Source organism: Hyla sarda, chromosome 9 (assembly GCF_029499605.1).
Source record: "Hyla sarda isolate aHylSar1 chromosome 9, aHylSar1.hap1, whole genome shotgun sequence".
Taxonomy (NCBI): Eukaryota; Metazoa; Chordata; class Amphibia; order Anura; family Hylidae; genus Hyla; species Hyla sarda.
In genome coordinates, this window is record NC_079197.1 from 134,660,768 (window position 1) to 134,683,021 (window position 22,254).

The 22,254-nt window shown below is 42.6% G+C and overlaps 1 protein-coding gene across 13 annotated transcripts in view; it reads right to left on the reverse strand.

Annotated features, from left to right (window-relative positions):
* Positions 1 to 22,254, reverse strand: part of RYR1 (ryanodine receptor 1) — a 169,619-nt gene that overhangs the window by 86,144 nt on the left and 61,221 nt on the right. For all 13 annotated transcript variants that reach the window (XM_056540397.1, XM_056540398.1, XM_056540396.1 and 10 more), the window contains 29 exons: positions 22,039 to 22,172; positions 21,710 to 21,951; positions 20,778 to 20,970; positions 20,486 to 20,702; positions 19,955 to 20,059; positions 19,662 to 19,765; positions 14,367 to 14,450; positions 14,098 to 14,257; positions 12,650 to 12,797; positions 10,622 to 10,827; positions 9,973 to 10,147; positions 9,654 to 9,862; positions 9,212 to 9,573; positions 8,990 to 9,119; positions 7,917 to 8,077; positions 7,183 to 7,348; positions 6,959 to 7,045; positions 6,621 to 6,847; positions 5,597 to 6,461; positions 5,107 to 5,307; positions 4,912 to 5,020; positions 4,676 to 4,825; positions 4,080 to 4,353; positions 3,860 to 3,974; positions 2,577 to 2,709; positions 2,406 to 2,500; positions 2,190 to 2,325; positions 1,917 to 2,103; positions 1,695 to 1,806 (listed from right to left, as the gene is read on the reverse strand). In XM_056540397.1, coding sequence (XP_056396372.1) covers positions 1,695 to 1,806; positions 1,917 to 2,103; positions 2,190 to 2,325; positions 2,406 to 2,500; positions 2,577 to 2,709; positions 3,860 to 3,974; positions 4,080 to 4,353; positions 4,676 to 4,825; positions 4,912 to 5,020; positions 5,107 to 5,307; positions 5,597 to 6,461; positions 6,621 to 6,847; positions 6,959 to 7,045; positions 7,183 to 7,348; positions 7,917 to 8,077; positions 8,990 to 9,119; positions 9,212 to 9,573; positions 9,654 to 9,862; positions 9,973 to 10,147; positions 10,622 to 10,827; positions 12,650 to 12,797; positions 14,098 to 14,257; positions 14,367 to 14,450; positions 19,662 to 19,765; positions 19,955 to 20,059; positions 20,486 to 20,702; positions 20,778 to 20,970; positions 21,710 to 21,951; positions 22,039 to 22,172 — 5,487 coding nt within the window. The remainder of the gene's footprint in view (positions 1 to 1,694; positions 1,807 to 1,916; positions 2,104 to 2,189; positions 2,326 to 2,405; positions 2,501 to 2,576; positions 2,710 to 3,859; positions 3,975 to 4,079; positions 4,354 to 4,675; positions 4,826 to 4,911; positions 5,021 to 5,106; positions 5,308 to 5,596; positions 6,462 to 6,620; positions 6,848 to 6,958; positions 7,046 to 7,182; positions 7,349 to 7,916; positions 8,078 to 8,989; positions 9,120 to 9,211; positions 9,574 to 9,653; positions 9,863 to 9,972; positions 10,148 to 10,621; positions 10,828 to 12,649; positions 12,798 to 14,097; positions 14,258 to 14,366; positions 14,451 to 19,661; positions 19,766 to 19,954; positions 20,060 to 20,485; positions 20,703 to 20,777; positions 20,971 to 21,709; positions 21,952 to 22,038; positions 22,173 to 22,254) is intronic.

Genomic DNA, 22,254 nt, shown 5'->3' on the forward strand with positions numbered 1-22,254 from the left:
AGAACATTCACATTATGCAATAATTTTTCAATAGGTATCAGTATGAACGTTCTCATCAATACCCGTCCGCTCTTGATAAATTGATAAGAGTGGGTATATAACCCTGGGTGTTGCTACAAATTGCTATGCCTGATGAAGCTGTGCATGCGCAGAAAACGTGTTGCATTGATGTTAATAAACCTGTTGGTGGATACTTTCCTGCTTGCAGATCCTTGCCTTGTCAGTGCCGTGATTCCTGTACTTACGAAGTCCTACTCTATTTTGGATAATTCAAAGGCATAATAAGGGTCAGCTTTTGGGGTGTACATCTTGTGTGGCTAACAGAGGAATGAAGTCCAGCACAGAAACCGTTCTGTATGATATCTTAATTCCAATAACATCAGATGTGCCGACACATGTCCCGAAAGAAAGTGTGGAATGTCTGAAAGATGCTTCCTTACACATGTTTGAAAAGAGTTTGTAGTACAACCCACTCATTGTAATTTACATGACATGAGAAAAACTACATAAATCGTCTTGAAAGATGGGGGACGTGGAGCATGGAGAAGCAATGTTCAGAGGTAAGAGATGAGGTCTTGTTTGGGAGATTGGGGGGGCACAGAGGTTGGACCTCCGCGCTCAGACAATATTCTAGGGGATGTTTTTTTTTTTTTTTTTTTTTACCAGATAACACCTTTAATGTCAGTGGGGTCTGTTAGGTGCTGTTGGATTGCAGCGTGCAATAGATTCACTGGTGCATTTTGTTTGCTGACAGAACAGAACAACAGATTAAACAGCACACGTGTAAAGCCAGCCTAGTAAGTAGGAAAACCTGTATAAGGGCTCGTTCACACAGGGGGATTTCATTGCGAGTTAGCAGCGTGTTTCCCCGCTGCGAATTTGAATGGTGTCGGGCTTTTTGCGGCAGATTTTGCCGCAGACTAAACTGATCGGACTGTTAACTCACAATGAAATCTGCTTGTGTGAACAAGCCCTTAGACTGGGTTCATACTGTGCTTTTTGTTGCAGTGGATGTCTGCTATAGTTCTATCGTGTATGTAAACTGTGCCATCAACCGTCACGCCCCCTCCCATAGACTTGCATAGCGGGGGCAGGGGGTGACATCACACGGGAGCAGAGTCGTGACGTCACGATACTCCGGCCCCGTGGTCGCCACCCAGCTTGCACCGTGGCGTACAATATTGCGGGGGTCCCCAGCGGCGGGCCCCCCCACGGGGATAAGATGTCTCAGGGCCGGAGTACCACTTTAAGCTCTGCAATTTTATATGTGCTATATTGAAACCCAGTCTCCTGAGTACTATATATAACACATACTACATATTATAATATATAGTACTACCAGAGTATACATATGATATGGTATATGCTTTTACATCCACAGTATAGCCCAGGATATACATTATCTCACATACTGTAAGTGAGTACCCCCCTGACATTTTTGTAAATATTTTATATTATCTTTATACTGTATGTGACAGGCCATGTGTCATTTCTTCAGTGTTGTCACATAAAAAGATATAATAAAATGTTTACAAAAATTTGAGGGGTGTACTCACTTATGTGAGGTACTGTATATAATTATTTTCTTTTTACATATAACTTAAAAATTAAATAGGGCAAAAACATAAAAAGAAAACACTACAAGACCACAGTAAAATAAAATAAATAGGTGTCAAACTTCTCTTTTAACTTACATGCATTTCTGGAGCACAACGACCCAACAAATCAATAAGAGCCGCATAGAAAGACATTATGGCATTACCAAGATGCAAACGGTTTTCTTCATGAACTTCTTCCCCTCCATACCTATAAAAAGGTGCATAAAATAAGTATTCAATACCATAGTCTTGAAAGCTGGCATAGTGACATAGGAGACATAGTGACATAGGAGAGAATGAATCATACTCTTTACTCACATTTCTCTACGACGGTCCTTTTTGACTGTTGGACCATCCCTAGCAGGGTCTTCAGAGATCTTGATGGCTTCTTCAATCGCAGCTAACAGCCCATTACCTCCCTCACCTCTGAGAGCAGGACCAAAACATTCTGGTCGTCGAATGAGAAGACGTACCACCACATTGGCATTCTCCTCCACACTCTCTCCTAGGAATTTTATCAACAAACATGTAAGAAACAAGCAACCAAAGCAAAGCAAATGTCAGTGTTAAAAGTTTCCTATTTAAACTCACCATTTACAAAAACAGCAAATCGTAGGAAGTCCAGGTACCTCTCACCTCCTGCTGGGTTCCATCCAATGTCAGGGTATCCCTTGGCTAGCAGCATAGGACAACTCTGTAGGCCACAGCCAGCAAGATAGGAGACCACCTGAACAGGAGAGAAGATAACTGTAGTTCCACTGCCTGTTGGGACCATAAATATAGAAATGTACCACAATATTTTCTTACTTTCTCAAGGTCCTGTTCTTGAAGAGCTAGAGCTAACTCATTGTTGTCAATCACTGAAGCCGCAGCTACATCTAAAGGAGTAGAACCTCTCATACCTAAAACGAGAACCCAACATGAAGACAACACTCTTTTGGTGAGACTTTTAAGGCACATTTGCTGGGATTTACTTACCCAAACCAATACCACTATTCTCCAGCAGGTAGCTAAGGTGATCAAACATTGCTCTTTGGTTCTGTCGGCTAATTCTACAGAAATAGCAAAGGAATCTGCAGCAGTTGGTGACCATTTTAGGGAAGCGAATTTCCTGGTTAAGAAAAAAAATTGGAGATTTTTAACAATAGAGATGACCAAATGTAGTTAGGTATACATAGTTGATAAGGTTGAAAAAATACAACAGTTCCTTAAAGGGGTACTCCACTGTAAACATCTTATCCCCTATCCAAAGGGACCCCCGCAATCTCTGGTCCCTCTGGGACCCCCACAATCTCTGGGCTGGCAGCAACGGCATCCGGAACATGGATGCTTGCAGCATCCGCATTAGTGACGTCACGCCTCGCCCCCTTAATTCATGTCTATGGGAGGGGGCATGACAGCTAGTACATAGCCATCACGCCTCCTCCCATAGACGTGAATGGAGGGGGCATGGCAGCCGGTATCGCCAGTCATCAGGCACGGAGTTCGCTCCTTGCCCCAATTGACAAGGGTGCCGTACCCGGAGATTGTGGGGGTCCCCAGTGGAGTACCCTTTTAAGTTCAACCAATAGTCCTACTGTGTTGATCCAGAGGAAGGTACCCCCTTCCCCCTCCAAAAAACAAGCAAAAAAACTAAACAATTGAGTCATATGTCAATTGCCTCATACCAGTCGAAATTTTCCTTCCTGACTGACTCCAAGAATGACAATCTAAATAAATCCCATGATCAATGTCCTATCTGCAGAAATCTAGTAGCATTAGCTTGCAATATTATAATATATATTTTTAATCAAATACATCAAGGTCCTTATTAAACTTTTTCAATGTATTCACTTAATTTGACATATTTCGAAAAACAGAAAAGAATAACCGAAAAACAGATTCATAAATTGTGATCTATAAGCTAAAAAAAATCAAACACCTGTTCAAAAATAGATATTACATTAGATTTATCATTTATATTGTTGTCATATTTTATATGATAATTCCAAGAAGCAAATTGAGAGCTAATTCTATATCTGCATACCTAGCTTCATGCCCAGTAATAGCTCTGTGCTAAGTGCCAATGTCTAGTATTGGGGAGTAGAGTTTCTCTAACCCCCCCCCCCCCCCCCTTGTGGGATGGAAATGATTTGGCTTGTGTGTTCTTCTGAGGGCAACTGGTTCTACTCACCTTTTCAAGTGAAACATCTAGAAAAGGATTCCCTAACAACTGCAATTCAGTACAGGTTGATTATGATTCAGTCATTCAGCCATCTTACCTTTGAATCTCCTCCACCCAACACATTGACCATGACCTCCATAACAGTCTCATGCATTCCCAAAGCCCTCATCAAGTTAGGATGTTGGTAGAAGACCTTGTTGTTCATAATGTTCCTAAATCAGGGAAAAGGCATGAGTGGGAGGAGTAAAAATAATAAAATGAGAATATGCGCAACCATGAGTAACTCAAGTTGTATAGAACAATGTAACGGAACTGACCCAATGCTCTGGATCATCAGGTTCTCCTCCTCAGGTCCCATCTGCACAATAAGCAATGAACGAATTTGCCCCAGACTCTCCAGGAGATTCATAGTGTCCTCCACAGACACCTGATTGATGGTGTAGGCTTTAGGCAAAGCTCGGATAAGCTCTCCCAGTCCATCGTACTGACGGTGCAGCAGACTGAACATTACTCGCACCAGCTCAGGGTTTTGGATGAAAGACTCCTGTGCCCAGTGTACCATGGTGTGAGAAATGAGTTCCTGCAAGGTACCTAGGTAAATAATGTATAGCGTTAAATTAAGAAAAATTGGACAGTGGTTTACAGTTCAAATTCGAAACAAACCTATTCTATAAATATACATTCCATTGTACAGACAACATAATATTCATATGCTGCTATGGAAAAGGCTATGAACTATACAAAGTTTATGTCCATTTTACTTTATGTACATAAGGAATGTGTGTGAAAATGTATTTGCAACCCATTAAAGTTTACATTAGTGACCAAGAGAAACACTCTACACTTCCTACGGACTATCCCTAAAGAAAAATCCAAGATATCTTCAGATAATCTATGTGTCCCTGTTACTTACTGGGTTTTGGCTCTTCCTTTTCTTCTGGTTCAGGTTCTGGTTCTTCTTTCTTCCCCCGTAGTTTACGCACTTTCTCTAGTAAATTGAAGAGACGTCTAGCTAGACTTGTGTCTTCCTGCTCTTCCTCCTCTTCTCCTTCCATTTGAACACCTATAATATAAAAACATCTAAGAAATGCATTCCCAATTTTTTTATTCAAGAAAATAGGCAACAAGTTCCTACACAGCCCTACATACCACAGTGGGACAGAAGATCAGTGTGAAATTCCGTCAGCTCATTTTGAATTTCCTCAGGTACAGGGCATTCTTCTTCAAGCATGTTCCTGAAGTTTACTAACATGTTAATCTGCAAAAGAGCGTAATATATAGGTAAACTTTAATATGTATGATGTACATTTGAATCTATGAAGGGTAGAAAAGCTTTAGCCCCACCTGTTCTTGTGGTGGAGAACGGAACTCCCTTGTCCTACGAGCAGTTTCTGCTGCTGACATGGTAAAGGCCTGCATTAGCTCTCTGTAACGCTGCCTCTGATTGGTCTGCAGACTGTCTACGTGGCGTTCAGAGAATGCAATGATAGCTTCAACACGATGTTGCAACTCCCGGTCGCAGAAATATTGCAGTAAATTACACATCTACAGAGGAGAATGTAAACAATTAAAATACAATGAAACCTTCTCCAAAAGACCACCCCTTTAAAAACAACCACCCCCTAATAGAGACTAGATTTCATATGACAGATTTTCTGTCCAACATATAACTTGCATAGTGGCCATTGTTTTAAGAAGACCACCCCCATAGAAGGCCACTTTTCCATGCAACTGTGGGTGGTTTTCTCAAAGAGGTTTCACTATAATTACCAGACAAAATGTATTTACTGCCCTCCATAATCTCCAAACCTAAACAGATGTTCCAAACACCTACCTGCAACTTTACAGACTCTGGAAGCTTCATTTGCAGTAAGCCTTCTTCTAAACTCTCTTCTTCTTTTTCCTCCTGCTCCCCAGCCTCAACGGATTTTTCTTCACCTTCTTTTTTCTCTTGTCCTTCTTCTTCTCCTTCCTCCTCCTCTGCACTTTTTTCTTCTGTAGCCTCTTCTTCTGCACCCTCCTCTTCACCTTCCTCCGTCTTCTCCTCTTCTTCTGAAAATACATTGGGCTCTATCATCTTTAAGATGTGCCGAACATCATCATCCTCAAAGACACCCATGATGAGGAGAGTGGAGATCAGCTTCAGGACTGGTACAAACTGGAATTCGACGCTTCCGCCAACAGGATCTCTGGTGTGTTGTCCACCATCCTGTACTGATTCAGTCAACATGTTAATAGCCTTGGTTTTCAGGATATGCAGTGGTATGTAAGGGCTGTTTTGGTAAAGTTCAGTACTGGTGCTGACAAAGCAAGTATGTGAAAAATGGAGTTCTGGCCTTAGGCAAGTACTCATTCCCACACCTGGTAATCCATGCTTCTTGTTCTCATGAGGGAAAAGCTTGATACTCTTTGTCTGGTCTGTCATTGGCACAATAAACTCACTGTTCATTGTCAGACGTGCTCTCTTTGCAGACTCTAGATGGATACTTATAAGGAGGTCATAGAAGCCACTCCGAAGAAGACCTGACAAGTGGTTACTCTCAATTGTGTAAAGCAGCTGAGATTCATTGACATGGCTTGTGAGGGCATGGGCCACTCGGTTATTTCCAAGGGCGCAGACTGAACAGTAGAGTTTCAGAGTATGGTAGTGAAACTTCAGCAAGTCCAAGCGTTCAGACAACTCAAGGATATCGATACATCTGAAATCAAAGTAAAATTTACCATCACTGCTAAAAAAACATTTTGGGGAATTTTGTGAGTTGTGGAACAATATTGGATTGGCTGGCAAAACATTATTTCCATTAAGAAAATTAACTTATCTGTAGAAATATTAGGACTGAGGATTATGAGGATTTTACCTGTTTTCTTCTGGAATATGGAGAGCCATCATCATAAGTGATTCCGGACACTCCACCATCCAGCCATGCCTATCACTGATCTTCCCTGATTCTACAGTCAAAAATTCATTGGGCATCCGACTCCATACCACAGGTGTTAGCATCTGAACATCCAGGCGGGGTGGGCACTGGGGCACTGGATTCTTATTTTCACTACGGAACATGGCTGCAGATATAGGCATGATATTCTGTGGGTGGAAGTAGTTTAGCATAAATATGACATAACCAACATGTACAAATTCTCAAACACAAGGTTGAAAATGCTTCATGTCCACCAAGAAAATTTCATTTTTCTATACCTTTAATTTTCCAAGTTCAAACTGGAACAAATTCTGGCTGAGTGGTTGAACAAAGACAGCCGGGAAAAGCTTTGTGTTGGGCTCAACCTGAGAAGGAAGAGAAAGCAGAACATTAGTGGAGGAGACAAAACACTCAGTTGAAGCAGATGTTTGGACTGAGGAATCCATACTGGTATAATGCACCGTTTATACCAAAACAAAGCAAGATCAACGTATACATCTACCTGGAAGAAAGTATTAACTTCTTTCCCGTTGGCTGTGAAGGTCATAAGCCCAGTTGCTAAGTCAATCAAGCAACCAATCACAAGATCCTCTTTTCGGACACGAGCTTGCTGGGTATTGTTGCTGAATTCTCCACCCCAAACCATGTAACAATTGCTGCGCTTGATGCTGAGAAGGTAAGGATGTTTATATGGTTAGGTTCCCTACCAAATATACAAGACTAGTAAGTGGAAGAGTCTAAATTAAAAAAAAATAATAATAATTAAACTACCAGAAGATTTAAAAGACTCTTTAGTGTACTTTATGTATGATCATAGCTTTATTTTGCCTCAATATGACCCACAACCTTGCAAATCAGAGCAACCATTATAGTACTAAAAGTCGCAGCAAAGTTTGAACAATATGAGTGCACAAAATCACGGTCTAATGCATGTTTATTTGTCCTCATGATAATACTATATATTCTGTGTTGTGACCTTTTAAATCCTTCCCATCACAACCTTGCATAGATCCAAATTATCTACTAGCTGCTCTGGGGCTTTAAGTCTGTATCCTCAAGTAAAGATTTGAATAAAACCATTGAGGGAAATCTAGACTGGGCACTCTCACCAGAGGTTTCATATCAGTCGCATGGGCTTATTCCATGGCACATATGGTTTTGGTTGAAAAAAACAAAACCTGTTTCCTTTTTCAGTTTTCATGTCATGCTTATGTTCCATCACCTATTTTAACTTACCTGTTAAATATGTTCCCTTTGTCATCTCCCATTGTGATAGTAGCTATACGGACTTTGTTCAGGTCAAAGTTCATATCATACAGATGGTAGTCAGGAGTTACCCAACCTACCCAAACTCCAGTGGGTTCTTGTCCAGCAAAGATTCTTACAGAGTAATAATACTAAAGGAATGTTAAGAAATGATAATAATAGAATAAAACAAGTTATAACAAGTTATTCTATAATGGATATATGAAGTATAAATAATGTATCTAATGCCTGTGGTATGGCTAAGGTAATGGGCTGTTGGAGCATATGCCCAGGGTACTGTATGCTAGGACAGATACCAACAATTTATTTTGCTTTGCCCAAAGTATTTTGAAACAGGGCTGGGGCAGTAAAACTGATTTTTTTTCCCCAGGGTGCAATACCATTAAAGGAAATCTGTCATCAGAATCCCCCGCACTAAACCTGTTACACAGGCTTGTAGTGCTGGTGATCCTGATTAAAACGCTTCTTACCTCATTAAAAACTGAGCAGCGGTTTGCCAGATATCTTCATTTTTAGTTATGTGGTATTCCCAGGCTTGGGACTTAGTGGGAGGTCCGCAGCATCAGCACGGACTCGCTTACGTCATTTTCGCCGGGCGGAGCGGCTGCCCGGCTCTTGAATATTCATGGCTGCCTCATCACAGTCTTCCTCCTGGTGTAGGTCACGTGGGTAGCGCCGCGCATATCTATCTATGCAGGAGAACGCCGCTTCCGGGTGTACGGCGCGTGGCGCATGCGCGGCGCTACCCACGTGACCTACACCAGGAGGAAGACTTCGATGAGGCAGCCATGAATATTCATGAGCCGGGATGCCGCTCCGCCTGGCGAAAATGACGTAAGCGAGTCCGTGCTGATGCTACGGACCTCCCCCTGAGTCCCAAGCCTGGGAATACCATATAACTAAAAATGAAGATATCTGGCGAACCACTGCACAGTTTTTAATGAGGTAAGAAGCGTTTTATTCTAGCCTGTGTAACAGGTTTAGTGCGGGTGATTCTGATGACAGATTTCCTTTAAGTATAAGAAATATCTTGGCTAGCATACCGTAGTAGTGTTCATTATGATCTCAATGTCATCTCTATCGTCAGCCATAACATCCCTCTGCAAGCGAGGTATGGCTGGTACAATCGGAGGTGGAGAGATAAATGCTGGCTTCTTGGCTTTAAAGAGGAAGCTGGAAAATAAATTATAATAAAGTCAGAGAATACTGGAATACTCATGATGATCAATCTGTATAGGACAATGATTTGGAATATTTTGGCTTACCCTCTCTTTGCTTTGGTCTTTTCTGTAGTAACATCCTTCTCATTCTCTGGCTTTGCCACCTCCTTCAGTGGTTCTTTAGGGGTTTCCTTCTCGTTGGTAGCATCTGCTTCTTTGCGGCTGGCAGATTTCTTCAGCTGCTCAAATTCAGAATCCTTATCAACATCTTGGACCTCTTCTTCAGGTATGGTAAAGGTACGAGTAAGAGGAGTAGCTCCTGGGGTACATTTAAATGTGTCATAGAATTCTACCGGCATGCTGAGTCTAAAGAAAAGCATGTCAGTGTTGCTGTTCTGAGACCCAAAAGTCTTGTGGGTTACTTTGAGACAAGGTGGGTTGTCCACTGTTCCATCAATTCTTCCAACCTGAAAAATATATATTTGGTTTTATATTGTGTTCATAACTTTGTAGTTTCTCAAAAGCTAATCCAGTCATGATCTCTCACCTCAACATGACCATGATCTGGCGGCACCGGCACAAATTGAGGAAGACTCTTACTAAACCAAGTAGTGATTTCTCTCTTCATGTTGATGGCAAATGGTTCAAACCCTTCCTGCAGACCACAGATGGTAAAGAAGCGAAGACTGCTGACATCTTGCCCTAAATTAAGTCTACCTACTTGGGACATTCCCAGACTGCAAACAGGGATGAACCCTAAGGATGGGAGATCAAGAATCATATCACTGACAATATTATGTGCAAGGAAAGGTTATTGCTTCCTTTTGTTGACTCATTAAACTACACAAGACTGATGTCACACTTACCATCTCCAATTTCTACATCCTTAAAGGCGAGCTCAGAGCCAGAATCACTTATCAACATCTCTCCATTCAATGTAAACATGATGTTCATATCAATCAGGTCAATCATACACCCAACAACATCTCCTGGAAGCCAGTTACGCCCAAATGGTTCACTACCGATGTGCCAGCGCTGACCCTGTGGGGCGGCAGATAAGGATAAACATAAGCATAATGAAGACATCAAAAATCAAACACCATTAGTATATTATGCATGTTTAAAAGTATAACAAAGCATAAGACTATCATTGACCTAAACCATAGTTTTAGACTGGGGTTTCTTGTTCCACCCTAAACTTTTACATTTAGCTTCATACATACAGAATATGTGCAGGCATCCTTCAACTTCATCATTGTAGCTATCATTGCACGCACATATCATCCATCAGATCTAATAGGTTTTTTTGTGAATCGATAAGCAAGAAATAGACCCTAGTAACAAGTGATTTGCACCAAAAGTGAGCTAAAATTGGTCATTCTTCTTCTAGACCATTGGAGACCATTTTTGGCAGAGCCTGGGACCACTGGAGGATTCTCTGATCTAAAGGCCAGTTGGCTAGTTGGACAGTAAGTTAAGTGCTTGATATTCCCATATACACTGCTCAATACTCACCCTGCATCCATTAAACACATAAGCTAGGTCATCGGCACCAAGTTCCACATCTGGTCGCACTTCAGGTCGAGCCCATCCAACTCTCATTTCTCCTGTTGTTACGGCCTCAAATTCAAAATACCATTTTCCAGATTTCACGGCATATGACTTCTCAGCACGGAAGATGCGCATTCTTTCAGTCCGAGGCTTTGTTACTCCTGCAGCAGCTGGGGAGAGAAAAAAATAACACGTTATAGAAGAGCCAGATTTAATAAATATGTTATGTGATCCTCATACATCATTCTTTCTCTATGAAAAATACCAAACACAGAGCTGTCTGTCCATCACAAATAGTACATCTCACTGGTGTGCCCGCATATTGTATAAACACTAGTGTTGGGCGCGAATATTCACATTTCAAATTTTTATTGCGAATATCGCAAATTCGCTAATTCGGGAATATTGCGAATATATTTGTTATATATTCGAAATTGCAAATATTCGCTTTTTTTTCTGCATATGCGCTTATTCGCATATGTGAATATTTGCATATTCCTTCTTTTCACTTGTGGGCCAATTAGAATGATGCAAATACACTTGTCAGAGGTTATCAACAACATCCCTAGCAACCAATAGTAAAGGTGCCCACCCCCTCACTGTTTTATCCCCCGAATACGCAAATATAACGAATACGCAAAATTCACGAATATAGGACGAATATTCGTCTATATATTCGCAAAATATCGCAAATTCGAACATGGGCAATGCCGCTCATCACTAATAAACACTCATCCATTTCATGCTTCTCATTGTCATTGTCAGTCCAATTGTATGATATATTTCAAAATTTGGTAGCTTTTTTGCTCTGGATTAAAGTGGTACTCTGCCCCTAGACAGCTCATCCCCTATCCAAAGGATAGGGGATAAGATGTCAGATCGCCTCGGTGCCGCTGCTGGGGAGCCCTGGGATCCCCGCTGTGGCACCGCGCTATCATTACAGCACAGAGCGAGATCGCTCTGCACGTAATGATGCACAATACAGGGGCCGGAGCATCGTTACGTCACGGCTCCGCCCCTCGTGACGTCACGTCCCGCCCCTTTCAATACAAGTCTATGGGAGGGGGCGCGGCGGTCATCACGGCCCGTCCCCTTAATGCAAGTCTATGGCAGGGGGCGTGATGACCGCCGCGCCCCCTCCCATAGACTTGTATTGAAAGGGGCGGGACGTGACATCACGAGGGGCGGAACCATGACGTCACGCGGCTCCGTCCCCTGTATCGCCTGTCATTACACACAGAGCGAACTCACTCTGTGCTGTAATGATAGCGCAGTGCCGCAGCGGGGATCCCGGGGCTCCCTAGCAGCAGCACCGTGGCAATCTGACATCTTATCCCCTATCCTTTGGATAGGGGATAAGATGTCTAGGGGCGGAGTACCCCTTTAAAGGAATTGTAACATTTCAACGTAATAGCTGAAATCATTTAAAGAGTACATCACATGATCTTGTTAAATTTTATAATCCTCCCAGTTCACTGCCCCCATCATGATAAACCACCCCCACCTTTATTGTTATTATTTTTAGTTTTCTACCTGATATTTCTATGTATTTTCTGCTCAGTCTTAGTCAGATTCACGGACTGGGAAGGGGCGTTACCCAGCAGGAATGACATCATCTGAAGCCATACAGGGGAGAACTTCATCCCTCACTCCCTCACAGCCCATAGCAGGTCAGTGTGTGAGATGAGCTATGATTGGCTAAGGCTGCACACACACCCTTCAGCATTTCCTGATTTTGGACTTCTGCCAGGCCAGCAGGAATCCAAAGTCTGTGCAAAAGATGGGGGAAAATGTGCTCTGGACAGGTAGGGAGACACCTAGTGGCAGCTTGTTTAAACACAAATAAAATATAGAAAACTTAATTTATTTTAAACAAACTACATTAGAAAGATTTTTTATATACCATAAGGAGTGCAATAGCAAAAATTTGTTTTAATGAGAGTGCCCATTTAAGCCAAATTTTAAGAATGCTTTACAACTTTTAGAACTTACTGCTCTCCTGGTCAGGGGGTTCTATATTGTATCCATATCCCATAAGAGTGCGTACAGCTTCACACAGACTGTCTCTGTTGGTTTTCTTGGTCTTCTCATCTAGCAGACTGTATGGCACAAGGCGAGGGTTCCTCTTGTTCTTGATGTCCTGCAAGGTAATAAACGTTTGTTTATAAACATCCACAATAAAGGTGGCCAAATACGTTATATAGCTTGCTTGGCCGACAGCTTTCTCTACCCAACTCTACTCCTATATGCATGCCACTTGGCTGATTGTGTATATGTTCTCATTTGGGAGAGAAGAGTAAGGACAACTTGCTAAAGGATTGAGCATTAAAATTGAAAATGCCGTTTTTTCACCCAACATTATCTGAGAAATTAAGAGGTTCCCATAAACATTAGATCATTCAGTCCCATTGAAATTATTGGGTTTGGCTGACTTTTTTCTAATGTGTACTGTGCAATTTAATTTATCAGGGCTACTTCATGAGATTACTATTATAAAGATGACTACTTCCCATAATGCAATTCACCAGAACAATCCTTGTGCAGACAATGAAACATATGGTAAGAGACTTCAGCTCTGAAGCCTGCAGAATGGTGAATGCAGCTGTGTACATCTAAATTCAGTTTTGGATGCAAACAGTGAATCTTAGTTCTCTACATTTCCTATACACTTTTATTGTAACTTTGAACAGTATCCAACCATGATGGGTGTTAAAGGGGTACTCTGTTCCTAGATATCTTATCCCCTATCCAAAGGATAGAGGATAAGATGTCTGATTGCGGGGGGGGGGGGGGGGGGGGCATGGCCATGACGTCACGAGCCTCTGGCACTGCAACCAATGCTCTAAACGAACGCCGGGTGCAGCAGGGAGATCACGAGGGACCGCAGCGGTGGGACCCCCGCAATCAGACATCTTATCCCCTATCCTTTGGCTAGAGGATAAGATGTCTAGGGGTACCCCTTTAAGTTATGTTTCTTATAAACCTTAACAGCTGTCAGCTGAACATTCGTTCAGCTGACAGCTATCTCTGTGGTTCACCCCCATACACATGAATATTCGGCTCAGCTAATGTTCAAGTGTTGTGAATGGGAAAAATAGAAGTAAGCTGCTGCAAGACAGCTCTGAGAGTGGCTTATCTCCCGGAAAACAAAAGGATCGAGCAATTGAAATCCAACATGCCCAACCATTTTCTCTTCCGACATCATCTGTCAGGGTTAGGAGGCCCCATACACATTATAGAGTCGTCCGGTCCCGTCAAAATTGGTGCGGTCAGCCAACTGTTGGCTAAAGTGTATGGGGACCTTTACTAATGTTATACTTAACCCATTAAGAAGATATGCAACTTAAAATGAATGTAGGGTATGATTCAAATAATAACAAAGTAAGGATAGTGAGAAGATAAAAAATAACACGTGAGAAGTAACTTGGGGGTCTACATACTTGTATTATGCTGTATGTCCAGCCTTGTTGCACTCTGTCTCTCGCCCAGACATTGTGACCATTTTCTGCTAGTTTGTCCACCAATGTGTTTTGTGCTGGCGTTAGCTTGACGTGGGACAGATCGAGGGGAGCAGGCTTATATCCATTAGACATCATGTAGCTATATGAGTAAAAACATTGCAAAATTAATTTTATGCTGTTTTTGGGTTTGTTTGATTATGTCAGGACATGATGCTGAACCTTCCTGTGATGACTTTCCAGAAACTTACGTTTTGGGAAGTTTTATCTTCTTCAGGTTTTCTTCTGCCTTTTCATCAGCCATGCCTACATGGCAGCCAAGTGCTAGGAGAGTCCTGTATTGGTAAACAGTGTGCAACTTAGAGTTCAGTGAAATCTCTCTTTCTTCCAAAATTAAAAAAAAAAAAAGCCCACTATGCATATTGTTTGGTGGGCCAAAAAGTGGTCAGACAAAATCTGGTCTGAATAAGGGAATGTCTCTTGGGAAGGTTTCATTGGTCAGCAGAAAAATATGATAAGAAATATAACATACGTGGTGTTGGAAGCCAGCTCTTTCTCCTACTCATAAGGTCCTTAAATGACTTTAAAAACAATCCTACAGTGGTATTTTTCCTCTTATAGACTGGTATATATATATATATATATATATATATATATATATATATAGTAGTTCCAAGCATAAGAGCCAGTAAAGGACTTCCTCCGTATTTGCACGTGATCAACCAACCGGCAACTTAGCAGTCCATGAATATGCAATTCCAACCACAGCACAAAAAATCAGAGATCCAGGATAAATTAAAAGGCTTCCAAGTTAATTCACACCAAAAAAGTGATAGCGGCACCGCTATCACTTTTTTGGTGTGAATAAACTTGGAAGCCTTTTACTTTATCCTGGACATCTGATTTTTTGTACTGTGGCTGGAATATGCTAGCTGAGTAACCAGCGTTGCCCGGTCTTTCCTTCCTAAACCTTGTTGGGGAGGAAAATAAACAAAGGAGGAAGCTTTTGACTTCATATCCCGTCCTCATATATTGTTGTCATATCCCAACCCCATATCCCGTCCTCATATCTCAACCTCATATCCCGTCATCATATTTCGTCATCATATCCCGTCCTTCTATCCCGAACTCCTATCCCGACCTCATATCCCGTCCTCATATCCCAACACCATATCCCATCCTCCTATCCTGACCTCCTATCCCGTCCACCTATCCCGACCTCCTATCTCGACATCCAATCCCGACCTCCAATCCCGACCTCCAATCCCGACCTCCAATCCCGACCTCCTATCCCGACCTCCTATTCCGACCTCCTATCCCGACCTCCTATCCTGACCTCCTGTCTTGACCTCCTATCCCAACCTCCTATCCAGTCCTCCTATCTTGACCTCCTATCTCGACCTGCAATCTCGACCTCCTATACCGACCGCCTATCCCAACCTCCTATCCCGACCTCCTATCTCGACCTCCTATCTTGACCTCCAATCCCGACCTCCAATCCCGACCTCATATCTCGACCTCGTGTCTTGACCTCCAATCCCAACCTCCTATCCAGTCCTCCTATCTCGACCTCCTATCTCGACCTGCAATCTCGACCTCCTATCCCGACCTCCTATACCGACCGCCTATCCCAACCTCCTATCCCGACCTCCTATCTCGACCTCCAATCCCGACCTCATATCTCGACCTCGTGTCTTGACCTCCAATCCCAACCTCCTATCCAGTCCTCCTATCTCGACCTCCTATCTCGACCTGCAATCTCGACCTCCTATCCCAACCTCCTATACCGACCGCCTATCCCAACCTCCTATCCCGACCTCCTATCTCGACCTCCAATCCCGACCTCCAATCCCGACCTCCTATCTCAACCTCCTATCTCAACCTCCTATCTCGACCTCCAATCCCGTCCTCCTATCCCAACCTCCTATCCCGACCTCCTATCTCGACCTCCAATCCCGACCTCCAATCCCGACCTCCAATCCCGACCTCCCATCTTGACCTCCTGTCTTGACCTCCTATCCCAACCTCCTATCCAGTCCTCCTATCTCGACCTCCTATCTCGACCTGCAATCTCGACCTCCTATCCCGACCTCCTATACCGACCGCCTATCCCAACCTTATATCCCGACCTCCTATCTCGACCTCCTATCTTGACCTCCAATCCCGACCTCCAATCCCGACCTCCTATCTCGACCTCCTATCCCGACCGCCTATCCTGTCCTCCTATCTCGACCTCCTATCTCGACCTCCTATCTCAACCTCCTATCCCGACCTCCTATCCCGTCCTCCTATCTCGACCTCCTATCTCGACCTCCAATCCCGTCCTCCTATCCCGTCCTCCTATCCCGACCTCCTATCTCGACCTCCTATCCCGACCTCCTATCCCGACCTCCTATCCCAAACTCCTATCTCGACCTCCTATTCTGTCCTCATATCTTGACCTCCTATACCGACCTCCTTTCCCAACCTCCTTTCCCGTCCTCATATCTCGACCTCCTATCTCGACCTCCTATCCCGACCTCCTATCCCAACCGCCTATCCTGTCCTCCTATCTCGACCTCCTATCTCGACCTCCTATCCCGACCTCCCATCTCGACCTCCCATCTCGTCCTCCTATCTCGACCTCCTATCCTGTCCTCATATCTCGACCTCCTATCCCGACCTCCTTTCCCGACCTCATTTCCCGTCCTCCTATCCCGTCCTCCTATCCCGGAAGTTATGCAGTAACATATATTTCCCATAAACTCGTATGGGACTTTAAACAAAACCCTGCCCCTGGCAAATGGGGGTGAGTAAGGGTTAATTACCTATCCTATGTTTGTTGTTGACATATAAGTAATATGTGTGCCAAGTTTCATATTAATATCTTCAGCTGTTTGGACGTGATGCTGGAACATACACACATATATACATACATACATACATATATACATACACACACACACACACACATACACACACACATTGAGTTTTATATATATATATATATAGCTGAGGTTATATGGTGATAGGGGTTTACTATATCATATAGTGTGGACCTGTCCTCAAGCAAGCGTTCATTGGTCTGAATGTTCAACTCTTATAAGAGAACTTTTACCCTTCCCCTTTACATGGTCCCCCCAATTAGTCCTCCTTTTCAGGTATTTTGAAGTTCCCACCGAAGAGTAGATCCTTTATATGGAATTTTTGTGCTATAGCTAAAACAGTGTTAACAAGATATTGGAAGACATCATCTATTCCCCCTCTGCAGTAATTGATAGCCGCCATTAATAGGTCTTTTCTGTTTGAAAGAGTAACATCTATGGGTAATGGAACATACTCCTCCTTAGCTTCTACCTGGCACCAGGAGTCCCTCCAGATTTAGCATAACTCCCTTACCCCCTTTACTCTGCTATCTATTTATTTTATATCTCTGTTTGTCTATTTCATAACTATGTCTGGTTGGTCAACTTTAGATCCCTATACTAGCTGCACCAACTTTACACTTATAATATGACATGTATAATGTATTTTAGATTTTTCTTTGTTTCATACCTACTTCCAATCTATCTCAGTCCGTATCCTTAGGGTTGTACACCTTAAAGGGGTACTCCACCCCTAGACATCTTATCCCCTATCCTTTGGATAGGGGATAAGATGTCTGATCGCGGGGGTGGTCCCGCCGCTGGGGACCCCACCTGTTTCTGCTCCGGAAGTACTGGAGGGTCTGGGTCCCGACCAAGGGAACGGAAGATCGTGATGTCACGACTCCGCCCCGTGTTATGTCACACCCCGCCCCCTCAAAGCAAGTCTATGGGAGGGGGCGTGATGGCTGACACGCCCCCTCCCATAAACTTGCATTGACGGGGCGGGGCGTGATGTCACACAGGGTGTAGTCATGACGTCACGATCTTCCGTTCCCGTGGACGGGACCCAGACCCGCCAGCACTTCCGGAGCAGAAACAGGTGGGTGCCGCATGCTATATTGCGGGATGTCCCCAGCGGCGGGATGTCCCCAGCGGCGGGAACCCCGCGATCAGACATCTTATCCCCTATTCCTTTGGATAGGAGATAAGATGTCTAGGGGTTGAGTACCCCTTTAAATGAGCCAGTTCCTTACCAGTAGACTCTTTTGACTACTAAGGCACTGTGCTAGTTGCCTATTGTTGATTCTTATTTTGCTACACTAATCTTGCCTGGTTATCATGTTATTATGTTATATAGTTCAGTTTTCTTTGATTTATAATTACTATCATCTCCACAATATGCTCTTTTCCGAGACATATGGGTCTTTTGTTTTGATCGTCAACTGGGACCTGTGTGTCCACAATATTTGTACTTCAGTGTACTTTGTTATCTTATAAGGTGTGAGCAATTATTCATGCTTTTATTCTGTTGTACTTTTTATTGCACTTTAGGATGCTGTTTTTTTAATTTTTTATTTAAAATGTTTGAAAAAGGGGTACTCCACTTTTTTTTTTTTTTTTAAATCAACTGGTGCCAGAAAGTTAAACAGATTTGTAAATTACTTCTATTAAAAAATCTTAACCCTTCCAGTACTTATCAGCTGCTTTATACTACAGAGGAAGTTCTGTTCTTTTTGAATTTCTTTTCTGTCTGACCACAGTCCTCTCTGCTGACACCTCTGTCAGGGACTATCCAGAGCAGGAGAAAATCCCCATAGCAAACCTATCCTGCTCCTGAAAGTTCCTAAAATGGACAAAGGTGTCAGCAGAGAGCACTGTGGTCAGACTGAAAGGAAATTCAAAAAGAAAATAACTTCCTGTGGAGCATACAGCAGCTGATAAGTACTGGAAGGATTAAGATTTTTTAATAGACGTAATTTACAAATCTGTTTAACTTTCTTGCACCAGTTGAGTAAAAAAATATGTTTTCCAGGGGAGTACTCCTTTAATAAAAACTACTGGAAACAATATAACATACAGACTAAGTTCCCAAGCACATGGCTTTGCAGCCTATATGGAGGCACATAGAGCTCTCTGCCTCTAGCATTGCACAGGTGCACGGAGGTGTCAGACAACGGGAGCGAGCACTGTCCGGGGGGAGCACGCACTTACTGTGTGAAATCATGTTGGTCAATGCGCACGTAATGGAGAGGAGACACAGGCACTGTGATGTGTGTCAATCACACACAGTCCCAGCACTAACATACAGGGGATAGGCGTGGCAGCCACATGGCATAGCGAACCCCTAGCCATGCCTATCCATTTTAAACCAGTGGACTTCCAAAGCTGTTAAGATCATAATATTAGTATTGCATTCTATAATATTTATTAGTATTAGCATCATAAGCTTCTACATGTAAGTGAGTTTTAGTACACGAGCAGACAAAGTCACAAAGTCTGGTTGTCCAATAAAATATGATTTTAACAACTCCCTTTGTTCTCCAACCCATTACATATATCTCCATATACATGTATATAGAGATATATGTGTACCATAGTTTTTGTTCTCACATACTGGCATGTCCGTAAAATTATTTCAATGGATAACATAATCTAAGAAATTGAAGGCATGAAATTAAGGAAAGTAAGGAGAATGCCTACTTCAAAGTCTCTCCAGACATTAGCAAGTTGTAGTTTCTCTCTGGTTCTGGCAGACTATGGAAGTCGAGGAGACATGGGTGTAATCTCTTGTTGTCATCCCGGATCTAAAAGAATAATAAAAATGCAGTAAAAATGACATAAATACAAAAACACACTTTTATACCTCCACAATAGGCATGCTATAAATATTCTTGAAAATGAAGGTAGTAGTGGTAGGTAGTAGTACCACTGTACAAACTAATCAGATAAAGCCAGTATGCAATAGCATCAGCAGTGTATGAGGGGACACTTACTGGTCCATAGGTCCATCCCTGCTCAATTCTTGTGAGAGCCCAAAGCTCATGGATGTTTTCTGCCAACTTTTCTCGGATTCGTTCCAGGTGAGGGGGAAGGACAATCTACAGAAGAGGTACATAAATTAAATTGACATGATATGTAAAGAGCCAAATCCAGATACCATGTTAATAGGATACAATAATCATAAGTGAAGATGATGGAATCTACAAGAAGATTTGGCCAACCCAAATCTAATGAATCGCTGTCGATGATTTTGTCTTGTAAAAGGGGTTCTGGTTTCCGATTCTCCAGTAAAATCTAATGTGATTTTTACAAGACTAAATAAATTCTACTGTAGATTCACTCAACTCTAATCATAAGCATAACTGGGTGGGCTGGTGGGGCATATGATTTGGGTGGTATATAGAATATGAAAGAGAATCTGGCAAGACAGAAGCAACAAATATGGCATGAAGGCCTCTAAAGTTCAAACATACCACTCCAGATTAAAATATATTTATGTTGGCTTTTTCTTTACTTGTTCCTACCTGTATTGTGTCCACAGGACAAGGAACAAAGGAAGTATGGGAGAGGGATTTGGTGGGCCCAAGGAGATTACGAATTTCTTGATAGTCATTTTTGTATTCTTTGATGGGCTCCACACGCATACGATCCCGAGGCAGGAGTGCTTCATAGACTGGAGCATAGCCAGGTGGTGGATGGAACTTAAAATCACCATGTCGACCACCGAGAAGAAAACGTACTCTGCACAGGACAAACATGGATGAGATTTTGTTCACTAATTGACATGTGATATATCTAACTAGCCATGACACTTACTTGACTCCAGCAGAGAAGCTAACAACTGGGAAGAAGAGTCCATCCAAATTGAAGTTCTCAAACATTCCCTGAACTGGATGCCCATTGAAACGAAATGAAATACTGGGAACGGTCAAGTCCAGACAACAACTAACCACATCATCGAATGTCAGTAAATGCTGGTTGTGTGAGGCCACAGAGCGGCAAACCCGACCTATACAATAAATATAAAGGACATAATTAACAACTAAGATTAACAATGGTAACCCATATACATCTGGCATCCTAAATGTTTACCAGTCCTCATATAAATACAGTGATCCCTCAACTTACAATGGCCTCAACATACAATGGTCTTTTTTGGACCATTGTAACTTGAAACCAGACTCAACATACAATGCTACGGACAGTCCAGATCTGTGAAACATGTCAATAGCTGGAAGATCTGACCAATCAGAATGGGCATTTACTGGTAAAACACCTGTATTACTGAAGTGCATGCACTGACTGGTGTCTGGTAGCACCTCCTATAGTACAGGGAGGTATTCCATGTTCTGCATTACGTTTTACCTGTGCCAGGGTCAGCTGCTCCAGGTGAGGACGACTCCATGTTACTTTTTTTTAGGACACTGTGTGTACTGTACAGGACCCTGAAGAAGCTCCTGTCCTCTACATAGACAGTGATTACAGCTCCCAGCAGACCTTTCTTAATTTTTTTATGTAAGGACTTGCTTTATCTGTATTAGTTATCTACTTATCTTTCTTTAATTCTAACTTTTTCCTATTTTTGGATGACATTTTGGTGGCTTCAGAACCAATTACCAGGTTTCATAGAGTTATGGTCTCAACATACAATGGTCGTCCTGGAACCAATTAATATTTTAACTTGAGGGACCACTGTACTGAAAACCACTACAGCCCATTGATTACAATGATCATTTGTTTTAGTTTACCTGACCAAAGGTGAAGCCCATCAAATGCGAACGAGTACAAATCGTCACCCACTCCATTGGCTCCCCAGCCTTCTCCTGCACCAGGGTAAGGACTGTAGCCCTCAGTCAGTGCCCAGCCAACACGCAGATGAGTGGCCTCAGGTGTCACGAAAGGCTCCACATGATCAACAATGACTTCAAAATACCACTTTTTGAACTGTGTGGATCCATCACATGTTCCCAGAAAGACATTAGGTCTCATGCTACAATGCAATAAACATTTGGCATTAAAATGGATAGACAATTGAGCATTAGAAGAGAATATCATACCTATTGTATAAACAACGTACCTTGTGACATAGTTGACCATCCTGGTCTGAAGAAGGAGGTCTCTTCGGGGAAGAAGGTTTTCAGTGATTAGGTTTTGGTTGGATCTAACAGCTACTCCATTACACACACAGAGAGAGCAGAGGACATCCAGAACCTGAAGGTAAGAAGAAGGGACAGGTCAAGAAGGCAAGAACACCAAATCTGCTAAGACATGTAGTTATTGATTTATATTTATG